We start from the raw sequence: 22,241 nt of genomic DNA on the forward strand, positions 1-22,241 counted from the left end.
ATTATCTACTGCTCCATATGTAAAAAATCAAAATGTTAAGTTTGGCTGCAAAGCCGAATTCTAGCATTGCTCTCGTAGCAAAATGCATGAACATGAAGATAAAGGTCCACATCCTGAAAAAACAAAGGTAGCTAGTATACCAATATAATAAGAAAAAAGAAAAAACAAGAGTGCAGCAACAAAAATAAGGTAATAGAGCAACGCAAACACAACAAAGTAGCAGAAAATGAAAGAAGAAGAAGCCAGAGGTGTGGTTAAACCATTCAAGGGAAGCAGCACTAGAATAGAGAAACGAACAATTAAGAAGTAAGAAACAGTTTCTTAACTCCCTCCACTAGTTTTTCTATTCCCAGTGACAAAATCCCAATAAACAAACAATAAAGCAACCCATATAATCATTGTTTCTTTTTATGAGGAATCCAATAGTAATAATCACAATGCATAGCTTTTGTGAGCCTTGCTTTGTTTAATGAAGTGCACACACATGCCCTAGGTATGCCTTGTGAAACCTGATGAGGTTAGAGTGCAAAATTAGGGCTTTGGACCTTGAGACTTAGCAGGACTTAGGTGCACCAATGCACCTATAAACTGCTAAGGATCTCCTCAGGTACAATTAGCTTTAAGGACATTATTAATCCATTAGAAGTTTGTATTTTGTATAGGATTTTGTGAGCTATAATTTTTTTAAAAAAAAGGAAGTCTTATTTCACAACAGAGCTTTCACTTGTCAAAATTAGGGTCTAAAAATTCCATAAATGAGGACCACTTACCAGGTTATATAATTGGCCTTGATTTGATGAGTGATTAATTGAAAGTAGGTTGAGCTGTGGCCTTTGTATGTCAATTCTAATCTCTTTATCCTCTTTCTCTATTATTTCCTAACTCAGCCTAACAATATTACATTTTTGTCAAACATTAGTACAGATCAGATAATATACCCATTACAGCCCAGTTATTTTGAGTTCCAAACAGTGTGATCCTCTAATGGTGGAGAAGTTGCTTAACCACAACAAAGTATCCATAGGAATGATTTGAATAATGTATCATACAGCTTGGTACGGGTGGTACATACCAATCCGTCAGCAGATTGGCACGCGGACCGCTCGCTACCGAGCGGTATCAGGTATTTGGCTCCATATAGGACGATAAGGGGCTGTACAGGTGGTAACGATCGAAATTTCGATTGTTATCGACCTGAACTGACCGGTACCGGTAGATTTTGATCGTTACCAACCTGTACCGGCCGGTACCAATCGATTTCAACCGTTACTGACCTGTACTGGGCGGTAACGATCGAAACCGATCGTTACCGAATGGTAATAGTGTTCCAACGGTCAATTTGAATGTTGGATGCCTCCTTAAGAGTTTTTAAACTCTTTCCTCCCCCCCTATTTCAATCCATTTCTCTCTTAAGCTCTCTCAAACTTATTTTTTCTCATATTCTCTCTCTTATTCTCATATTTTCACGCTCCTAAACCCAACAAAGCAACAAATTATGAATTGAATCAAATTTATGAGGCTAATTTGGGAGGATTAAGATGAAGAACTTTTTAATCAAGAGGTATGTATTCTCTTTCTAGACCTTTTAATCAACACATGTGATTTATGACGATCAACCTATGACCATCATCACATTAATGCACCAATGACATACGGTGTATCAATACATTATGTCATGGGATCAATTTCAGGATTGAGTCCAATAAACATATTATATTGAAATACAAATACATATGATCGAGGACCCTGTTCCACCACCCGTGGAGGCCCATCATTCGTTTTGGTGGTAGAATCAGGTGTATCTACACATATGATTACTTAATTCATTTGAATCATAAAGTTTAAGTTGTATACAAATAATCTAACAATTCAAATATTTTTTTTATAGATAATTCAATATTAACATAAGGACGATCCGGAACGAACCGAAATTGAGAACCTTGCACAAGGCTACTCCTCAAAGCTCAAAAAAGATATGTGGCATTATTCTTACCTAATTTATATTAGTTTTGCTAAAACTATACTAAATGTATATTTATTTCTAAATTAAAAACCCTATCCTAATTTTTTTTTCTATTTTTAGGTATTTTCGGAGGATTTTATGTCTATTTTAGGCATATCGCTCCGTATATCATACCGTACTGTACCGAGCATAGGTCGATACACCGGTACAATATGGTATTTAGAACATTGAGTAGGATAATCAAACATATTAGAAAGATAATCATGGGCACCTTTGCAACCATATAATATGCCAAAACTCATCATGCCTTTGATTGTTCAAGAGTCAATCCATGTGACATGAAAGCACTGATTAATTATAGAAAAAAATAAAAATATGGCTGAAAAATTGAACTTAATAAGTACCGAAGTTACAAAACACTATCATATTAGAAAATGGGCAAAGGAAAAGACCACAATTATACTATAAAGATCCATGATGAAATTAGAAAAGTTTAGAAAAGCATGGAAAAAGATCCATGATAGAATTAGAAAGCTGGTATAAGAAAAGAAAACAGCATGAATAAGAAAACAAAAAAGAACATGATCAAGCTTAACCTGAAGCCATGGAGATGGAATTCCATAGTAGGTATATTCTTGTGGAACATCTTGGTTTCTAGCCAACCTTTCCAGTATTTTAACACACTTTGGAAGACAATTCCAATAAGCTTCAATGTTACTTGAGACTAAAGCAACAAAAAGGCTCATGACAGATGTCAATACTCCCAGGTCACGTTCATCCAGAAGCTGTGACATTCGATCAGACCTAAAAATGAAAGCAAACAAAAGAAAACTAATCAAGACTAAATTCAAACATATGCATGTATGTGTATACGTAATATGGGTGTACATCAATAAACCATATGAATGAAATTATTAATACATGAACAATGGCCAGAATATGCTTACCAGCCATCAACATTAACGACATCAGGGTTCTTCCTATAAAGACGCAGAAGACACAGCGCAGCTTTTTTCCTGACTAGAGGTCTGCAGCTACTTGAAATCTAATGGAGATTACAGCATCAGCATCAATAATACTTCCATAGATAAAGTAGGAACTGAGAAATTCCATAATCTTACCAGCAGCTTTTGGACATCGGGTGCCAGTGATTCAGAAAACTCTTTCCCACCAATGTTTCCTACCTACAATGAACAATATACATAAAGTAGAAATGTAACCATTTTGTTCCAAAAAGCCAACACCTACACACCACTATTGAGCTTAGACTCACTGCAGGTAGAATATTGATGAAATAGCATTAACCTACCCTGTCCCCAGGTTACATCAGCAACCTAATAAATATTAAGTACCAGAGTTTAGCTGGCTGATAAGATTAACCACAAGAAAGCTGGTCCGCTCTGTGTGATTTATAGCACGTGTATGATTTTGCATTTCTAGTAGGCAACACTATAGGAATGGCAAGCATATCCCCAGATTGTGTCAAAGGCATGCATAATTCCTAGATATTATTAGCATTAACCCATACCCAAAGGATGACGTACGTACATGTAGATATATCTAGGGAAACTAGAAAGTTATTATACTCTTCTAGCAACAGCTACTGTGATCTTTTGATGATGCCATACAATACATGAACATGTTCCTGTATATGTTCTTTGGGTAGATAGGAGTCCAATCATCTACAATTCACATATAATATTCCTGTGGATACAGCTCATTATGAGAATGGAACTATTTCTCTCGAGTCATTACTCACTATACATGCTATCTTATTAATCTAGTTTCCCTATGACATCACCAAAATGTTTCTGGTTGGCCAATCAATTGGTCATTTGATGACAATCAAAATGGAATCTGGATGATTGTTTAAACATCTGGACAATGTAGATCATGAAAGACACATGGGTCATTTTCTAGATGTTATGGCATGCCTCTGTCTCCTAGTTTTAACTATTCCATCTCCCTTATGAATGGTGAATGCACAAAATAGAACTTAAATTTCTCATTAAACAAAAATATAGAAGTTCAAGCAACAAGCTTGCATTCTTTGTCAAAAGGGTCTGACAACGTGTCAATTAACATTATGAATAAACCACCCACCTCTCACAAAAATAAAATCATATATATATATATATATATATATATATATATATATATATATATATATATATATATATATATATATATATATATATATATATATATATATCTTTCCTCCCTTTCCCGCTAATAACTGTCCAAAAAATCCTTAGCAAGCATCTAACCTTGTCAGCATATTAGTATATCATGAGTATAATTCTAACTTCATGTTTTAATAACAATCAACCTGTAATTTTAAACTTGTCTCTTAATTAACCTTATTTAAAGTCAATATCTTAAAGCATGCAGCCACAGGGTTTGCCTTCCATCACTCAATTTGTGTATGGGGATGATCAAAATAAGCATGACACGAGGACAAAATAATGCACAATCTAGTCTTGTCTGTGAATATGCCCCATTTTTATCCCACGTCCTGCAATTTGACAATTAAACTGTAATATCATTCACTGGTCTAAAATGTCAGAGAGATGGTAAGAAAAGTGGAAGTAGGTTACAAGTATTCATTACATATAAACAGTAGAAACAAATATCCAAACACGAAATAAGTATAGAAGAATCCAATTTAACATAAACAAATATTCATGACACATCAACTACAGAATAAATGAATGTCTTGTCGAGGATGCTAACTTCTTACCATTGTCAGTGCCAAACATTGGAAAGTTTCATTTCGACCAACTATATCATTTCGTACTGTATTTATAACCATTCTTAGGAAGTCATGGTTCTCATTGAGTAAGCAAGATGTCACTATATATCCAACCTGCAGCAATACTTTCCATGTATAAGAAAAATCCACAGGCAAATTTTAGTAATATAATGCCAAAGAAAAAACATGGGTCACAGACTAGCAATAAAACTGATTCTCTGAAATCCAAGAGATTCATAAAAATTATTTTTATGGATCAAGCGGACAACTGATTATAAAGCCATATTATTTGACAATATAACTAGCTCAGCCATAAATGATAAATCAATCATTTTACAGGAAACAGAAAGATGACCACCCATACTAAAGAAATATTTAGTTTAATATTCCATAATGTTCTTTATTTTGCCATCAATATTCCGTATTGTTATATACAATCCAAGAACTAAAAAATATCAAGTAATTAGAAGACAACTGAATGCATGCAAAACTCAAATCCATTTATCAGATAAATATCAAGCTCTCTTCCCATTCCCACCTTAACTAATGTTAAAACCCTTGTAGATTTTTGGTCATTGTCAGATTGCTCCAAATCTATGTGATGACAGTTCGAGTTATGGAAAATTTCCATAACTCGAACTGTAATCACATAGTTATATAAAGAGGTTATTTCCATTGGAAATAACCTCTTTATATACAAGAATCTAGGTTGTGTACATTAACCCTTTATAAACCCCATATTGGCAGAAAGATACCTTCTCAAAACCTTGCATTAGCGGAAAGGCATTCTGCATTTGATCGCCTTGTTTTATATAGTGTTTTAGCCAATTTTTTATGTATGCCTTATTTTCTGCGCTCATGATAGGTATTAGAATAGGACTTCGAGCTTCAGTCACATGTTACATTTGAAAACCTGTAAATATTTTAAATTTGGACATGGAATGATATAAATTAGTAAAAGTTGGGTCCAAAACTTTATAAAATTGACTGTATCTAACAGGAAGAAAAACAACCCATAAGGTCTTAACTTTTTGAGGACTGTAACATGGATATCTTACTGCTACTACACTTAGCAAAGGGAAATACCACTAGTAAAAATAGGAACTACCAAATCTCTTACTATTTCTAATATAATTTCCTGTCTCTCTCTACCTCTCAACAGAATAACAATCGCGACTCACATCATTTAATTAGTATATATGCAGTGTCCTTTGGACATACATAGACCACCTTAAATGGTTTCCTGTTGGTTTATCCTTAACCAGAATAACCCCTTGATGCACAACCAATCTAATCAATCGTTTATTTAAATATATTTTATTAATTTAGGGGTTATTTTGCAGGTGTCAAATGTTGCCACATGACAACATACAGAATACTTCTAATCAAGTTTCCTACTTTACTCACGGAACAGAAAAAAAAAAATTCAAAGAAATCAAAATATGATTGTGATTGAAAATTACAAATTTTGATTGAAGATTTTGTGAAGATTGATCTCTACAATGATGGAACTTATCAATCTAGAATATTATCTTCTTAGGATGGAAGATCAAATCAAATATATATTTGATCTGATGTAATTGTAAATTTTATTTTTACATTTTCCTTTTCTTTTCTTGCATTTGGGCACCTATAAAAAGAAACTAGGCCATATTTGTTTTTTCGATGGCATAATTCCATCGACCATGTGCAAGACATGCGGAGGTGCGAAGCTTTCATCCTACGAGTTCGCACCTAGAACCAGAGTAAGTCCGATGGTTCTCTTTTTTTATTATCTTTCTATTATTATTATTCTCTTTCCCTCTTTTTAACCCTCTATCATTTAAAAAAACAATTTGTTGCTACTCGTCCTACATCAGATTTGGTATCAGAGCCTTTGGTTTAGCCAGGATGTTCTATCATCAAGGTCGATCCATATTTCATGAACTCGAAATAAGTTCCCACGCAACAACAAAAGCATTTGACGCAAGACCAATCTAGTCCATCGCTTATTAAAATATATTTAATTAGTTTAAGGATTATTTTTCATGTGCCATAGGTTGGCACATGATAACATCCAAAATAATTCTAATCTAGTTTCCTACTTTACGCAAGGAACAAAAAAATTGAAGAAAATGTGAAAAAAAACAGAAGAAATCAAATTATGATTCTGATTGAAGATTACAAATTCTGATCGAAGGTTTTGTGAAGATCGATCTCTACGCAAATAGAAGCTTATCGTTCAAGAATATTATCTTATTTGGAAGGAAGGTCAAATCAAATATATATTTGATTTAATGCAATTATATATATATATATATATATATATATATATATATATATATTTATATTAGCCTATAAAAAAGGGTTAAAACATTGTAATTGTCATAAATAAAAAATGGATCAATAAATTGATCTTTTGTCCCACCATGTGTGTGTGCACTGTGAGGCCACATTTGTTTTTCCAATGGCATGATTTCATCATCCTCATGCAAGACATGAAGAGGTGCGAAACATTCATCCTACGAGTTTGCTCCTTGAGCCGAAGCGACTCTGGTAGTTATCCCTTTATTTGTTATTATCTTTCTATTATTATTATTCTCTTCCACCCTTTCTAGTCCTTTATCATAAAAAAAAATTGCTACTGCTCGTCCTACAACAGATTTGGTATCAGTATATATAAGCTTTTCGTTTAGCCATGATGTTTCATGATCAAAGCCAATCTATATTCCATGAACTCGAGATGAGTTTCTACGTAGCGAAATTGTATGATGCAGGACAAATCTAATCCATCACTCAATTAAATAAATTTTATTAGTTTAGGGATTATTTTTCATGTGCCAACCAATTTTTCATGTGCCATAGGTTGGCACATGACAACATCTAGAATAATTCTAACTTAGTTTCCTACTATATTCAAAGAACAAAAAAATAAAGAATGTGAAAAAAATGGAAGAATTCAAATTATGATTAAAGATTTTGTGAAGATTAATCTCAATGCGGACAGAAAGCTTATCAATCAAAAATATTATCTTCTCCGGAAGATCATATATGTATATGTATGTATGTATGTATGTATGTATGTATGTATGTATGTATGTATGTATGTATGTATATACATATATGTATATAAATACATACATATATATAGTGTGAGTGAAATTGAGTGCTTTTCCCACCATGTGTGTGAGTGCTACGAGGACATGTTTGTTTTTTCGATGGCATGATTTCATTGTTTACGTGCAGAGGTGGAAGGCATTCATCTTACAAGTTCGCCCCTTAAGCCAAAGCAAGTATGGTAATTATCCTTTCATTTTTATTATCTTTCTATTATTATTATTCTCTTCCCCTACTTTTAGTCCTCTATCATAAAAAAAAAAATTGTTGCTACTAGTCCTACATCAGATTTGGTATCAAAGCTTTTGGTTTAGTCAAGATGTTCCATCATCAAAGTCGATCCATATTTTATGAACTTGAGATGAGTTCCTACGCACCAGAAGTGTATACTACAAGACCAATATAGTCCATCGCTTATTTAAATAAATTTTATCAATTAAGGTATGTCATAGATTAGCACATGACAACATCCAAAATAATTCTAATCTAGTTTCCTAATTTATTCAAGGAACCAAAAAAAGAAAATATAAAAAATGGGAAAAAATTTAATTATGATTGTAATCGAAGACTACAAATTCTGATTGAAGATTTTGTGAAGATCGATCTCTACGTGGATAGAAGCTTATCAAAGAATATTATTTGCTTCGAAAGGAAGATCAAATCAAATATATATTTGATTTGATACAATTGTATTTTTTCATTTTTTTTCTTTTTTTGGCATTTGAGCTTATAAAAAGGGGTAAGAACATTGTAATGCATTAATCAGAAATGGATCAATATATTGAGCTCTTTTCCCACCATTTGTGTGAGTGCTACGAAGTCATATTTGTTTTTCCGATGACATAATTTCATCGTCCATGTGCGAAACGTACAAAGGTCCGAGGCATTCATCATGCAACTTCGCTCCAAAGCGAGTCTAGCAATTATCCCTTTATTTTTTATTATCTTTCTCTTTTATTATTCTCTTCCTCTCTTTTTAGCCCTTTATCATAAAAAAATCTACTACTCCTCGTCCTACATTATATTTGGTATCATAACTTTTGGTTTAGCAAGGATGTTCCATCATCAAAGCCGATCCATATTTCAAGATGACTTCCTACGCAACGAAAGCGTATCATGCAGAACCAATCTAGTCGATCACTTATTTAAATAAATTTTATTAGTTTAGGGATAATTTTCATGTGTCATAGTGTCACGAATGGTCGTTGCGCACCCGCAACAACTTTGTCCAACGAATCGTTCGTCGCTTTTGCATGCTTGTACACAGACATGACAACATGTTTTGCCTTGGTTTTGTGTGTTTTTGCTTGGAAAATGTAAGCAACAACAGTTCACAACGCTGCAATGCGACCGCTCGTCGCGCCGGGCCGAACTGCCCCAAAATGGCTCCATTTTCGCATGCCATAGCTTTTTTTTCTGCAAACCGTAGCTGCACGCGAAATGTTAGTCATCTCAGCACCTTGGAACCCCTCAAGTGGCACAGGGCTGGATGGGGCTTCGATATATTGTCGGGCGTTAAACAATCTTTACAATTTCGCATGTTAACTTGACAGGAACTTGCCTTCGCGCCCGGCACCCGGTGAGCAGTTGTTTGTGGACTTGCAACTGTTCGTTCTACCTTCTAAGGTCCTTGTTTTCTCCTTCCTCTCTTTTCTCTCTTGCACTCAAGGTGCTTGCTGAATTGATTGTAAAACTTCCCTCTTTGCGAGACGTCGAGACTTGTCCATCGCTCGTTTTCAATCTGATCAACTTTTTGTTTTACAGGTCATTCGAGACCTGTACGAGGTTGCAACTAGGCTGAACCTTTGCGGACACATATGTCACAAGGGCGCCTCATGACTTAGGCAATCTCAGCTAAGTCCGAGGAGTTGGTGCAATTGTGCTTCACGACTTAGGCAACTTCAGCTAAGTTCGTGACTTTGCCGCAATGGTGCCTCACGACATAGGCAATTCTAGCTAAGTCCGTAACAATAGGTTGCCACATAACAACGTCCAAGATAATTATAATCCAGTTTCCTGCTTCACTCAAGGAACAAAAAAATAAAGTAAATATGAAAAAATTTTAAAGAAATCAAATCATGATTGTGATTGAAGATTTTGTAAAGATTGATCTCTATGAGGATGGAAGCTTATCAATCAAGAATATTATCTTATTCAAAGGGAAGATCAAATCAAATATATATTTGATTTGATGAAATTGTTTACATTTTCCTTTTCTTTTCTTGTATTAGAGCCTATAAAAAGGAGCTAAAACATTGTAATGCATCAATGAAAAGAAGATCAATGAATTGAGTTATTTCCCCACCTTATGTATAAGTAGTGCAATACCACAAGTTGCTTTTCCGATGGAATGATTCCATCGCCCACGTGTCAAATGTGCGGAGGTAATGACACCTTTATCCTAGGAGCATTCTCCTTGTGCCAATACGAGTCTAGTAGTTATCCCTTTATTTTCTATTATCTTTCAATTATTATATTTATCCTCCTTCAATCCTTCAATCTATTCCTTATTGTCGGTCATCCTACATCACCCTAGTTGTTAAAACACTAATACTCTTTGCATGCACCTTATGAGTTGCCAAAACACTTTGTATGTATCTTATGAGTCGCCAACATTCACAATCATAAAACACAAATGGCCTTACAATTGTCTTGTAATATGGGGAACACATGATCAACACACAACTTAATGCACCTCTCCGCCTTATCCATCCACACTTTCAACTTTACAAATAATATCTTCATCACTCTCCTCTACTTAACGTCTAACGAGTAATAAATCAAAGATATTTAAACTTTGTGTCCCTCTATTTTAATTATACCCTTGGTTCTAGTCTTATTTAGCCTAATAAACTTGGTCCTGTTTTTGTTTAACATGAAAAATTACAACACACAAGAACTGAGAAGAGTACAATGCACATGAAAGTAATTGAGAACAGATCAACAATTGCGAAGATATGGACATCATTCACTCATCCATGTTTCTTGCTCGTTTTTGTGCTGTCCATTAACATGTACTTCTAATATAACGCATGATCTTACATATTTCATAAGGTGTCACCTGTAGACCCAAACTCCTAAACGCCTTATATAGTTTAGGCTTTTTGGTACCTTAATCTATCATGTATTCATGCATATAAACATGTGTGGTGTAAAAGTAAATGCATTCAAGTCAACTCACTTATAAAACAAGTCAGTAATTGATTTTTTTAGAGAAAAATGCCCTATAAAGAAATTATGGAATCTAGTAGAGCAATGACAACATAGCACTGAGCTCTAAAGATGGATTCACTTCATTTTCACATGGCATTTAACTTTGCCAAGGACTATGCCTCCATCAAACAGACAGTTAACTTTGTGGCATTTAACTTTGTCAAGGCTATTTTCCTTTTTTGCCACTTGAATCCACATCTGATTTAGCCACAATTAAAAACTAAAAGGATGGGAAATCTAAAAGGGCATTGGGTTAAAGAAACTATTCCCGAATTGAACTGCAGCAATCATGTAAAGCATACAGTACCTGCTTCTCTGGATACTTTGGAGCAGATATCAAAGAAACAGCTTCCGTATGTCCAAAATCAACATCATACCCTAGCATATATATGTAGAGCATTTTCCAGACGTATTTCTTTTTCTCATAAGGTGACAAGCCCTGTCAAAGAAGGAAACATCTGTATCATTATCTGATAAACTGAAACAGGATTCAGGTTTGTATCAAAAGTTCAGTACAAAACAACATTAACAGTACCAAGTCAGGTTGTCAATATTTTTGAATGAGCAAGAAGAGAATAAAAAGAAGAAAACATACTTTAATACTTGTATTTTTTTTTCATTGCACATATTTGAAATATAAGAAGACAAGCTTCTAAGAAGCCTTAGAAATAAATAGAGCATGATGTATACTCAGTGTTGCAGCACATGTTCTCTTAATTTTGTTTAACATTCATTTTTATTTGTTGTTTGTTACTTGAACTATTTATTTTTTAAAAAATTTTAGTTCTTTTCAGATAAAACTTGACAAAGTTGAATTGGAACTATTAGACATCATTCCAGCCAACCAACCTCACTCTTCAAGCATGATGACAGTGTTAATTCGTCGTTCATTGACTACATAAAATTATCCCCAGCCTAAACCACTACTTGTTTTCTTCCTAATTTTTGCGCTGCAACCCTAGGTAGTCAAAGACGGCACGAAAGATAAGTACCTTAAGTAGACAAAATTATAGACAATTTCAGCTGCTTTCTGCGGCAAAACATCAACTAAAATAACCATAACATTCTTCGAATGTGAGACAATCGTAACCTAGGAGCAGCGATCTGCGACCTATTCGTTCTTGGCGCATTAAGACCACGTAAGAAAAGGGTTTATGGAAGAAAATCGAATAGAGAGAGAGAGAGAGAGAGCCGAAGAAATCAGAAAGAAAGAAGCAGGCGGAGGGATGACCTTCTCGTTCTTGAACCGGGTCCTGATGTTTCCGAGCTCCTTGTCGACCCGCAACCGCTCCTGCTCCTTGTTCTGGCAATTCCTGACATCACTGATGAACACAGAGAGCCCTCGCATCCCGGACAGCGCCATGGCCGCCCTCGATCCGCCCTCACCGCGGCGGATCCGATCGCCGGCGTCCGATCGGCCGAAGCCCGCCTCAGATCCAAGGGTTGGCGCACCGGATAAGCCGCGGAAACGCCTCCGTCCGCCTCGATTCGGAACCCCAAAGAGCGATCGGAACCGAACGAACAAGGTCGTTCCCCAAGACTGGCGAGATGAGAAAGAAATGAGCTGCTCTGTCGATGGCGGATCGGCGAAAATGAAAAAAAGAAGAGTCGACTATATATCGCTTCTTTTCTCGTTTTTTGTTTACCTTTTTTTTTTTCTCCCTGGATTTAATATAAATAAATCGGAGCTAAAAATTGGAGAGATTTGTTTGACGTTTTCGAACGATTCGTCCACGGGACGTTCGACGTACCTGCTACGGGGTTGGCTGGGATCCGTCACCGCCATGTAGCAACCTACGCGGAGGATGCTTCGACTGGTGCGCACGAATCATAAAGCCATGAATCGAATCCTTACGTGGATCTCGAAGCGCGTTGTAGCCAGATCACGCGCCGGCGTGGCTGATTCGGGACGGTCGACGGACATACAGTGAATCCGGGTCGTGTATCGCACGCGGATGATACTTCTTTTCACCCTCTTTCGCTGTACCCGTTTGATACCGCTGTGATGTCTACTGGGTGGGCTCAGGCGGTCGCGGCCATGTTGTCCAATCATAATGCACAATCGTTCGCAGGGTCCCACCGGGGAGCGTACCGAAAGTAAATGTGACATGAGCAAGCGTGCCGCAAGGGGTAACACTACACCTACCGTTACCGACTGTACCGCATAAGCGTGTGAGAGGACGAGAGCGGGCCCCACAGAACATGGATCCGAACGGTGGGAGGTAGAGAAGCGGGCCGCAAAGGAGCAGGTAGAGAGTAGGGTTGGATCAGGCCCGGTCAATGTAGCTTTGTGGTCCCGTTTGACTTGTTTTATGCCAACAAGGATTGAGATCGTGCATTTTTGTGCTAGATTTGACTCGTACAAGAAACGGGTCGGGATCAGAAACGATGTCCTGCGGTCATGATTCAACGAAGCCTGTGGATTTGGGCCGCCATCTTTTCATCGATCTGGTTGTAACCCTCACATCATGACTCACCTTCCAGAAACCTGTGGGCATTCCTTTGCTCGATCTTCTCATCAAGCATGAGGCAACGGTAGCACATCGATACTTTGCTTTAAAGGCACACACGGACCACCACCAGGCGCTCTCCGCCTCACACTACCAAGCATGCAGAAGCTGCCCGCTTTGCTCCTCTTCGTCGTCCTCCTCACCTCCCTGCCATCTCCCTGCCTCTCCTTCCATGACTCCGACGACATAGACTACTGGTGCAGCAACATGCCGCACCCGGAGCCGTGCCGCTACTACCTCGGCAACAACCCACACGTCGGGATCCCCAAGGACACGGCCCAGTTCTACCAGGTCTCCCTCCGCCTCGCCTTTGACCTCACCGTCCGCGCCCAAAGCCAGCTCAAGCGCCGCGGCCCCGCGTGCAACCAAGCCCGTGAGAGGACCGCCTGGCTCGACTGCTGGAAGCTCTACGACAACACCGTCCTCCAGCTCAACCGCACCCTCGACGCCCCGCACGGCGCCTGCACCGCCTTCGACTCCCAGACCTGGCTCAGCGCCGCCCTGACCAACCTGCAGACCTGCCTCACGGGCTTCAATGACACCGGCACCTCGTCGGAGATCATCGAGCCGGTCACGCGGTACAACGTCTCCGACCTCATCAGCAACTGTCTCGCCATCAACCGGCCGGCCGCCGCCGCTGCCACGACGAACGTGTCGACGACGACTGACCGCGGAAGGGTTTCGAGCTGGATGATGATCGCTAACAGGCGGCTCCTGCAGCTCTCCGCCAGCGCTGACCTCGTGGTGGCCAAAGATGGGTCGGGAAACTTCCGAACCATCAAGGAAGCTCTCGACGCCGCCGCGGCAAGGATGCAGAGCGGAAGGCTATCCAAGTTCGTGATATACGTCAAGGCCGGTGTGTACAACGAGTACGTGCAGGTAACCAGTAGCTTAAGCAATCTCGTGATGCTTGGCGACGGCATTGGAAAGACCATCATCACCGGGAACAGGAGCGTCGCTAGTGGCTATACCACCCTCAGCTCTGCAACCTTCAGTAAGAAACTACAGACCCATGTTACCTTTGTTCGACGAGCATGGATGCATGCCTGCATCACTCATCAGTTCACGTGATCTTATTCATGTTGATAGGTGTGTTCGGTGACGGATTCAAAGCGAGTGGCATCACGTTCAGGAACACGTTTGGTCCAGGATCACAGGCGGTGGCGCTTCTGTCGGCGTCGGATCTCTCTGTCTACTACCGATGCAGCATCGAGGGATACCAGGACACGCTGTTCGTCTACAGCCAGCGGCAGTTCTACAGGGAGTGCGACATACACGGCACGATCGACTTCATCTTCGGCAATGCAGCGGTGGTGCTCCAGCGCTGCAACATCTACGCAAGGCGGCCCCGGCACGGCGAGTCCAACGTCATCACGGCGCAAGGCCGCAGCGACCCCAACCAGAACACCGGCATCGTGATCCAGTTCTCCAACATCGAGCCGGCGGCCGAGCTGCTGCCGGTGCGGAAGACCGTGAGGTCGTACCTGGGGCGGCCGTGGATGCAGTACTCCCGCACGCTCTTCCTGCAGAGCTACATCGACGGCATCATCGACCCCGCCGGGTGGCTACCGTTCAACGGCAATTTCGCGCTGAACACGCTGTACTACGGCGAGTTCGAGAACACCGGGCCGGGGTCGAGGATGTCGAAGCGGGTGAAGTGGCCGGGGTACCATGTGATCCAGCGGCGGTCGATCGTGCGGCCGTTCACCGTAGGGCGGTTCATAGCCGGCCGTTCATGGATCCCGTCGACGGGCGTGCCGTTCGACCCGAGCTTGTAGCTCGCTCGACAGCTCGACATTCTTACTAGAATAGCTTTTCTTGCTGATTGCTGAAGGATCTCCCTTGTGCACTCGCCATTAGAACATGAGATTTGGCTGAATTCTTGCAGTAGCGTTTCGTTTCATGTCGTCTCGATCTAAAACAGGAACATGTGAGTCGTGGATCTTGCTTGCTGTTCTTTCGCTGAAACATAGGTATGATTTGAGAATCTAGAGATGTCAAAGTCTCCAAACGCAGATCGAGGAGATCCTTGGATCGAGCAATGTTCGTGGATCCAAGAGTCTACAATTAAAGAAGTGGCGGCGGCCAGACCGGTGGATCGGGGAGCGCCGGGTCAAAGGGTTGCTCCACCTCCGATGTGCATCGTGAGGTGAGCCCGGTGGCCACGGCCAGCTGTTGCCATTAATGGAGAGGCCACATCTCCGTGCACGCAGCGCTCAGGACCGCTCGCCATGGTCATGTCACGGGAAGCTTCGCAAGATTAAATCTGGTCATCAGCCCAATATGTTGAGTTCATGTAGAACTTACAGAGGTAATAATAAGGATGGTCTTCTGCTAGATCTTGTTCTTATATGTAGGATGTGATGTCCTTAATTAAGCAACGAAAACAGAGTACCACATTAGTCGTGCTGTGTAGCATTAATGATGGCTTACGAAGTGATGGCCTTACATTAATTAGGATCACAACACAGATACCTTACGTGATAGCTAAGCTGTGTGAGGTAGCCATATTAATATATCTCAACAACACGATGACACATGCACCATACCATCGCAATGAGACATATTAATCGGTAACTACGTCACGGATCAAATCTCAATCGAATTAGCGACCAATCAGCCGTTAATAGACTACTAGAATATTATATGATGAGAAATATATTATTCGCCTATAAACTCTTCGCAAAAACTCTTTGCAAATTGGCTATTTATTGTCAACTCGGAGAAAAGCTTGAAAAAGGTGGAGAACTCTGATTTACTATTATAAGAGACTAAAAATAAAGCTTATTATCTCTTATTGCAATTATAAATAAGGGTATGGGCAAACCAGATGGAAAAACCTAATTATTTGTTTTGAATTTAATTTCTATTAAGTCCACATTTTTATGGGCTTTGAATTCAGATGCATTGTAATTGTCCCTTTTATAGTAAAGTTTTGCTCCTCCTTCGTGTGGATAAGTTTTGTTCCTTCGTCGTGTCCGTAGACGTAGGTCAATTGACCGAACTACGTAAATCTAGTATCCTTGTCTCTTTTATTTTTTTATTTTATTATCTTTATTGGATTGCCAAATTATCCTTTACTAAATTTTCTAGGACCAACTCTAACATAAATAATTTATTAAAAATTTAGCCCATAAATCAGATTGCTCCTTCCGCCCGTCTCAGTATTTTTTATTTTTCATTTCATGTTAAGAAAGAAACATCATTATTTAATTATTAGAAATTTTTTATCTATATAAATAAACAAAGCTAACGTCAATTTAAACATTAGGGCTTGCGTATGCTTGTTTTTGAGCAAGAGGTGTAATGTTTCCAGAGCAATAATGGTTCTTATGGCCTTCTGAAGTGTGGAGCATGTTGCTCCACTATTTACATCCATCAGAAACAAACCTGATTGATGACCACAAGTTCAAATAAAAATCTCGAAGAACATACCACAAATCCAGTGAACCAAATGAATACGAATGATTTGTTTCTTCCCAAGACCGATGGACAATTTATCAGAATAAGAAAAACATATTTATCATTGTCTGCAATGAAGAAGATGGAAAGTGATGGATTGAGAAAACCACTGATTCATCCTAATCCATCAATCAAACAATAATCTTCAGACCTCTTCATTCATTCTGTGGGGAAAGAAAACTGCAGCAGAAGACCAAGTCTGTGGAAGGATGCAGTGTTAACTTCTATGTCATGTTCATAGAGAAAGAAGAGAGAAGATTAGATAGTGATTCCAAGTCTTGTAAGACCAGTCTTTCACCAAATGCCAACATGATTGGGGTCCATCACTGCATCATGCATCAGATGCTGATCAAGTTTAATGTCATCAATCAATCTTTTGTTTACCCTGAAAGAAAGCAGAACTAATGGCAACTTGTCCTGAAATAAAGGGAGGGATGTTCCTAAAAAAAGAGAGAAAATTTGACCCTTGTCTTTGTGATCAAAAGTTAGATCAGCTTTGAGGAACAGTGTTTGGTATAGTAAAAGTAGTTCCATTTATGATATAAGGTGTGAAAAGATAGATCAGCTTTATCAGTTTAAGCCAATAAAATGAAGTGAGATGTCATGATTTATTATTATGAGTTGGGTGTCATTTTTTTAGCTTGTCTTTTTCTTTTTTGCTTTTTTCTCACAAAAAAAAGAAGCAAAAGAAGTCTCTTTTCTGAGATTAATTTTTTGTCACCCATAATAATTGATCTCAATGATTACAATTGATGTCATCACTGTTCCACAGGATAAACATTATTGCATTCTCAATCTCTTTAAACTATCTGCTGAAACAATTGTATTGTATTGTATTGTTGTTGTTGCATTGGTTTGAAAACATGAAACTACCCATTAATCAACTTGAGATGTTTTCAGACCACAGATTGTAAATCTGGTGAAAAGAGCTTGCTAAATCCTTCATATATATGTATATATATTAGAATAAAGTATAAGTTAGAATTTTCTTTCTGCTTAGTGGACACCAAAGCAGTACATTGTTTGCATGAAGAAGTTGGCCACTATGGCAACACAACACTATGGAAGTTTTGCAGAATCCATCAAACATGATAATAATATTCTTCAACTTGTACTCTGAGAAGTAGAACAGATAGAGAATGAGATGATAACTAGTGCTCACAAAGCAACAGCAGTTCCACCGAAGCAATTGCTCTGCCCTGCTTCCTCTACAGAAGACAAATGTAATCGTGCAACAGTAAAAGAATTGATTTGTGTGGTGACAGTGATCATGCAGTAGAAAAGAATTAAGAACAGCTTTTTTGATCTTTCCTCATGGAACAGAAGTATTAGATTAATGACCAAGTAATTGTTGCAGCAGATTTGGTCATCGGGACATCCACCTGCTGCCAGCCAATTCTTTCTCTTTAATTTTTTTCATTGCAGAATATAGTTTCTCTTCCATCCAAATTCAATATCCTTTCACTCACTCAATTTACTACTTTTCCTTGGAATTCTCCTTGATTTATGAAAAGTATAATTGCAATGCGAAGAGCAAGAGTGAGAAAGAAAGGAAAAGGAAGAGCGTGGACTGATGCCAAGTCTTTCCAAGCAGAGAAGAAGTACTGTGATTCTCATTCAAGAACATGGCAAGATTATAAGAAGCTAATCCTAAAAGACTAAAAAGGATTGCTGACACGAGAAAAAGAACAGTTCCAAAAAGGAAATGTTTCCAAGACAACAGTGATGCGATGGATTACGGGAGGACTGGGGCGGCATCAGCGGCGGAGCTTGTTGTTGTGTGCGGCGGCGGCGATTCGCGTCCGGACAAGCTCGAATTTGGCGGCGGGGCAGGGGATGGTGATGCCGCCGGGGTGGTGGAACCCGAACTCCTCCTCCGACTCCCGCAGCAGCTCCCCGAACAAGGGGTGGTTGAAGTAGATCACCGGCACCATGTATCTGCGTGGTGACCCACCCTCCTTCTCCCCGCCGACGTACACCGCCAGGTGCCCCTTCGGCGGCGGCGTCCAACCCCGCCCGCCCTCCCTCTCCAGCAACGGCACTCCCGCCCCGAACATCACCTCGTCAGCGGAGCCCCGGGCACAAACCATGCGCCGCGATCCTGATCCTCCTCCTCCTGCGCTCCGGCCGCGGCGTAGGCGGCTGGCGAGATGGCGGCCCCAGTGGACGAGCTTTGTCGTCATCGTCGTCGAAGGCCCGGAAAGGAGGGATTTTGAGATGGAGTCGGTGGTGGAGTCGAGGCGGAGGTAGCTCCTGGGGACGCGACGGCTCCGGCGGCGGAGGACCCATCGCCAAACTCTCACGAGCCGCCGCCCCAACTTGAATCCTCTATACCTCTTCATAACTAAGTTACAATAAGAAGAAGAAGAAGAAGAAGAAGAAGGAAGAAAACCACGTAGTGTTACTCAGCAGCTTCAAAGAAACCAGAGGTGTTGGTCATCCCTTCCTTGTCTCTGCTTCTTACTTTTGTTGTGGAACTAATCAGCATGAACTCTCTTCTTCTGTCAGCGAAAGAAGGAGAGAGAGAGAGAGAGGCTTTGTTGTGTAGAAAGAGTATAGTAGAAGAGAGAAAGGTAAGAGGAGGAGGAAGAAAAGGAGGAGGAGGTCGGGTTGCTGAGGCTCAAATGTGCAGTAAAGACCAGAGAAAGTATAAGTAGAGCAAAGGAAGGTCAATCAATAGTGAGCCTTTGCATCATGCCGTTTGTTTTCGAGTCCCAATTCCCAAGTCTCAAACGAAGAAGAGACGTAAGAACTGCAAGTGATGTATTATCTTCTTCTCTTTTATGATTGATTCATATCTTCCTTAATTGGCATGCCTATATGGTAATTACACTTGCAGGGATAATTCTTGCCCACAGAGTAAACTGCCGAGCCTAATAATACTCTTCGTATGCAGGCGAGAGAGAGAGAGAGAGAGAGAGAGAGAGAGAGAGAGATGTTGCCTTGCATGGGATGGAACAGTAAAAGCAAGACCAGAATTAAGGGAATAGAAGCTTCCCACCATCTGCTAATGCCTCTCCCATTCAACACCAACATGTTGATACTTCTCTGCTAATGCTAAGCATCCCATCATCTCTCTTTGCCATCACTGCAACCGATCATAGTACTCAATTACTCACAATCATAGTGTGTGATATGATTGATAGCTTCTTCCTTTTAAAACAATAATAATAATAATAATAATAATAATAATAATAATAATAATAATAATAATAATAATAATAATAAAACCAGGAAACCAATTAAATCGCTTTGATGGTAAGCCAAACCACTTATAAGTATTTTTGGTTTAGTATTTTTTTTAATTACTGAACTAAAAAAATATTGTAAATAAATATTTAATTAATTTAAATTTTCATAAATATTAATTATTAAACTTATGCATTAAGTTTCATAAAATATAAATGAATTTTAAAAATATTTCAAAATAAAGGATGATAAATCCTTTTTTCTTTTACCTGACCTTAAATTTAATCTGATAAATGCTTATTTTTTTTATTAAAGAATGATAAATATAAAACGCATTTGTGATTTTTTTTGTCATTTAGTTAAAACATTATAACTCTAGTAAAAGATATTGTAACTAAGTTCCAATTAATTAAAATTTTTAGTAATGATAAATATCAACCCTACTATAGGCTTAGTGTTATTATGAAATTTTGAATTATTTTGGATGAGAATTATGATAAAATATTTAATTTTATTAATTTTCTCGAATTTAGGTCTAAAATTTTTTATTAAAAAAATCTTGTACTATTTATAATAATTTATTATGAAATAAGATAGAAAATTTGGTGCATTATAAGTGCATCATAGTTCTATTAAAAAACATTATAAACAAAAAAAATTATGACTATATTAAAAAATATTGTAACGCTGAATCGATTTAAATTCAAATATTTTTTTATAAAATATTTAGACCTAAATTCAAGACAATTAATAAAATTAAATCTTATATCATAATTCTCATCCAAAATGATTCAAAATTTCATATTAATGATTTTATAAAATAAAAACAATAAAAACAATAAAAACAGCCTAATAAATTATTTCATAATAAAGCAATAAGTTTTTCTGATCTTTTAAAAATGATAACAATAAAAGCAACCTAAAACTGAAGATTTTTCTTAGGAAATCTCTCATGTAGTATCTATCTAAAGCAAGAAGGACAGAATCCAGCCTTATCACGAGGAGAAGATCTCTGCATGCAGTGGGTCTAAATCTTGCCAATTCAAATTCTGTGTATCTAATATAAGATACATCAGACGAGCGAGGAGTAGAACGAACATGACACAGAGAAGTCCCACAAACATCATCGATTGCCTTCGCCGGCACTCGGCATGATTTATCTCGTCCAACACCAGACACGAGGCAAGTGTTGGTGAAGCAGGTGGCCGGAATGCATGCGTGTCCCTTTCTTTACTCCTCATGCTGTCCCCCAGCTTGCAACCTAACAAGAAAGACACTGTGCCAACCAAGAAGCTCGAGATTGCTATGTGGGCATGGCAACAGAACCTCGAGTTCTTCTAAATCGCTTAATATGATGATTGTTTGGATGATGAAGACAAGATTTGGGGGCGTGAAACAGCTCCACCATCTCAATCCGACATGAAATCTAGTCAAAGTCAGGGAGCCTCCATTGCTCTCGGTGTCAAGCACGAGAAGGACACGCCGTGCGTTGCCGTACGGTGGCATATCCTAATGGTTTATGGATCCATAATGGATCAGATCGACTTGTGTGGTGATTGCAACGTTGAGTCATGATGAGATTGGGTGAACGCGTGATGAAAAGATTATAAACGTTGGGGTCGTCAGCCAGTACGAATAGATTCGGGTGGCTTCCGACTCAGCAGTGTTGGATTTTGCTGCCTTGACCTAATTGTTCCCATGTTTATGATGACATAGATGAAAGGGAAACAGAGAAACTAAAGACAAACACTTGGATACATTTAAGGTACTGAAGAAATTAAAGATGGTGAAAACCATAGTTTTAAACATCAATTGGATACATTCAATAATATCAAACATCAATCGGATACATTCAATAATAGGTTGCCGAAACAAACATCGAAACCATATTTAAAACCTTGATGCTAATCTCATAACAGAAGTCAACTTCATAAGGGAAGAAAGATATGTTGTGAGTCCACATCTTTCTGATCTAATCCGACATCAATCTCGACAAATATAACAGCCAAAGTCTCAAATGAATTGCAGATAAAAGCCAAGAAAAAGGAGAGGAAAA

The 22,241-nt window shown here is 38.8% G+C and overlaps 3 protein-coding genes across 3 annotated transcripts in view; 1 reads left to right on the forward strand and 2 right to left on the reverse strand.

Moving 5' to 3' along the window:
• Positions 1–12,650, reverse strand: part of LOC135610257 (AP-2 complex subunit alpha-1-like) — a 29,830-nt gene extending 17,180 nt beyond the window's left edge. The window contains exons 1-6 of the mRNA XM_065104542.1: positions 12,256–12,650; positions 11,332–11,463; positions 4,704–4,829; positions 3,085–3,147; positions 2,911–3,008; positions 2,560–2,767 (exon numbers count right to left, since the gene is read on the reverse strand). Coding sequence (XP_064960614.1) covers positions 2,560–2,767; positions 2,911–3,008; positions 3,085–3,147; positions 4,704–4,829; positions 11,332–11,463; positions 12,256–12,387 — 759 coding nt within the window. The 5' untranslated portion in view covers positions 12,388–12,650. The remainder of the gene's footprint in view (positions 1–2,559; positions 2,768–2,910; positions 3,009–3,084; positions 3,148–4,703; positions 4,830–11,331; positions 11,464–12,255) is intronic.
• A 917-nt stretch (positions 12,651–13,567) lies between these two features.
• On the forward strand, positions 13,568–15,437 carry LOC135609094 (pectinesterase-like). The gene is made up of 2 exons (XM_065102185.1): positions 13,568–14,528; positions 14,624–15,437. Exons 1-2 carry the CDS (start codon positions 13,634–13,636, stop codon positions 15,310–15,312), a joined length of 1,584 nt encoding a protein of 527 aa, XP_064958257.1. The 5' UTR covers positions 13,568–13,633; the 3' UTR covers positions 15,313–15,437.
• A 3,142-nt stretch (positions 15,438–18,579) lies between these two features.
• Positions 18,580–19,737, reverse strand: LOC135609095 (auxin-responsive protein SAUR36-like). The gene has a single exon (XM_065102186.1). It carries the CDS (start codon positions 19,336–19,338, stop codon positions 18,754–18,756), a length of 585 nt encoding a protein of 194 aa, XP_064958258.1. The 5' UTR covers positions 19,339–19,737; the 3' UTR covers positions 18,580–18,753.
• Positions 19,738–22,241: the final 2,504 nt, after the last annotated feature.

Source organism: Musa acuminata, chromosome BXJ2-4 (genome assembly GCF_036884655.1).
Source record: "Musa acuminata AAA Group cultivar baxijiao chromosome BXJ2-4, Cavendish_Baxijiao_AAA, whole genome shotgun sequence".
Taxonomy (NCBI): Eukaryota; Viridiplantae; Streptophyta; class Magnoliopsida; order Zingiberales; family Musaceae; genus Musa; species Musa acuminata.

Coding starts and splice junctions, on each gene's coding strand:
- LOC135609094 (XM_065102185.1), top strand. CDS start 13,634: ATGCAGAAGCTGCCCGCTTTGCTCCTCTTCGTCGTCCTCCTCACCTCC. Junction 14,529..14,623: donor CCTCAGCTCTGCAACCTTCA/GTAAGAAACTAC, acceptor TCATGTTGATAG/GTGTGTTCGGTGACGGATTC.
- LOC135609095 (XM_065102186.1), bottom strand. CDS start 19,338: ATGAAGAGGTATAGAGGATTCAAGTTGGGGCGGCGGCTCGTGAGAGTT.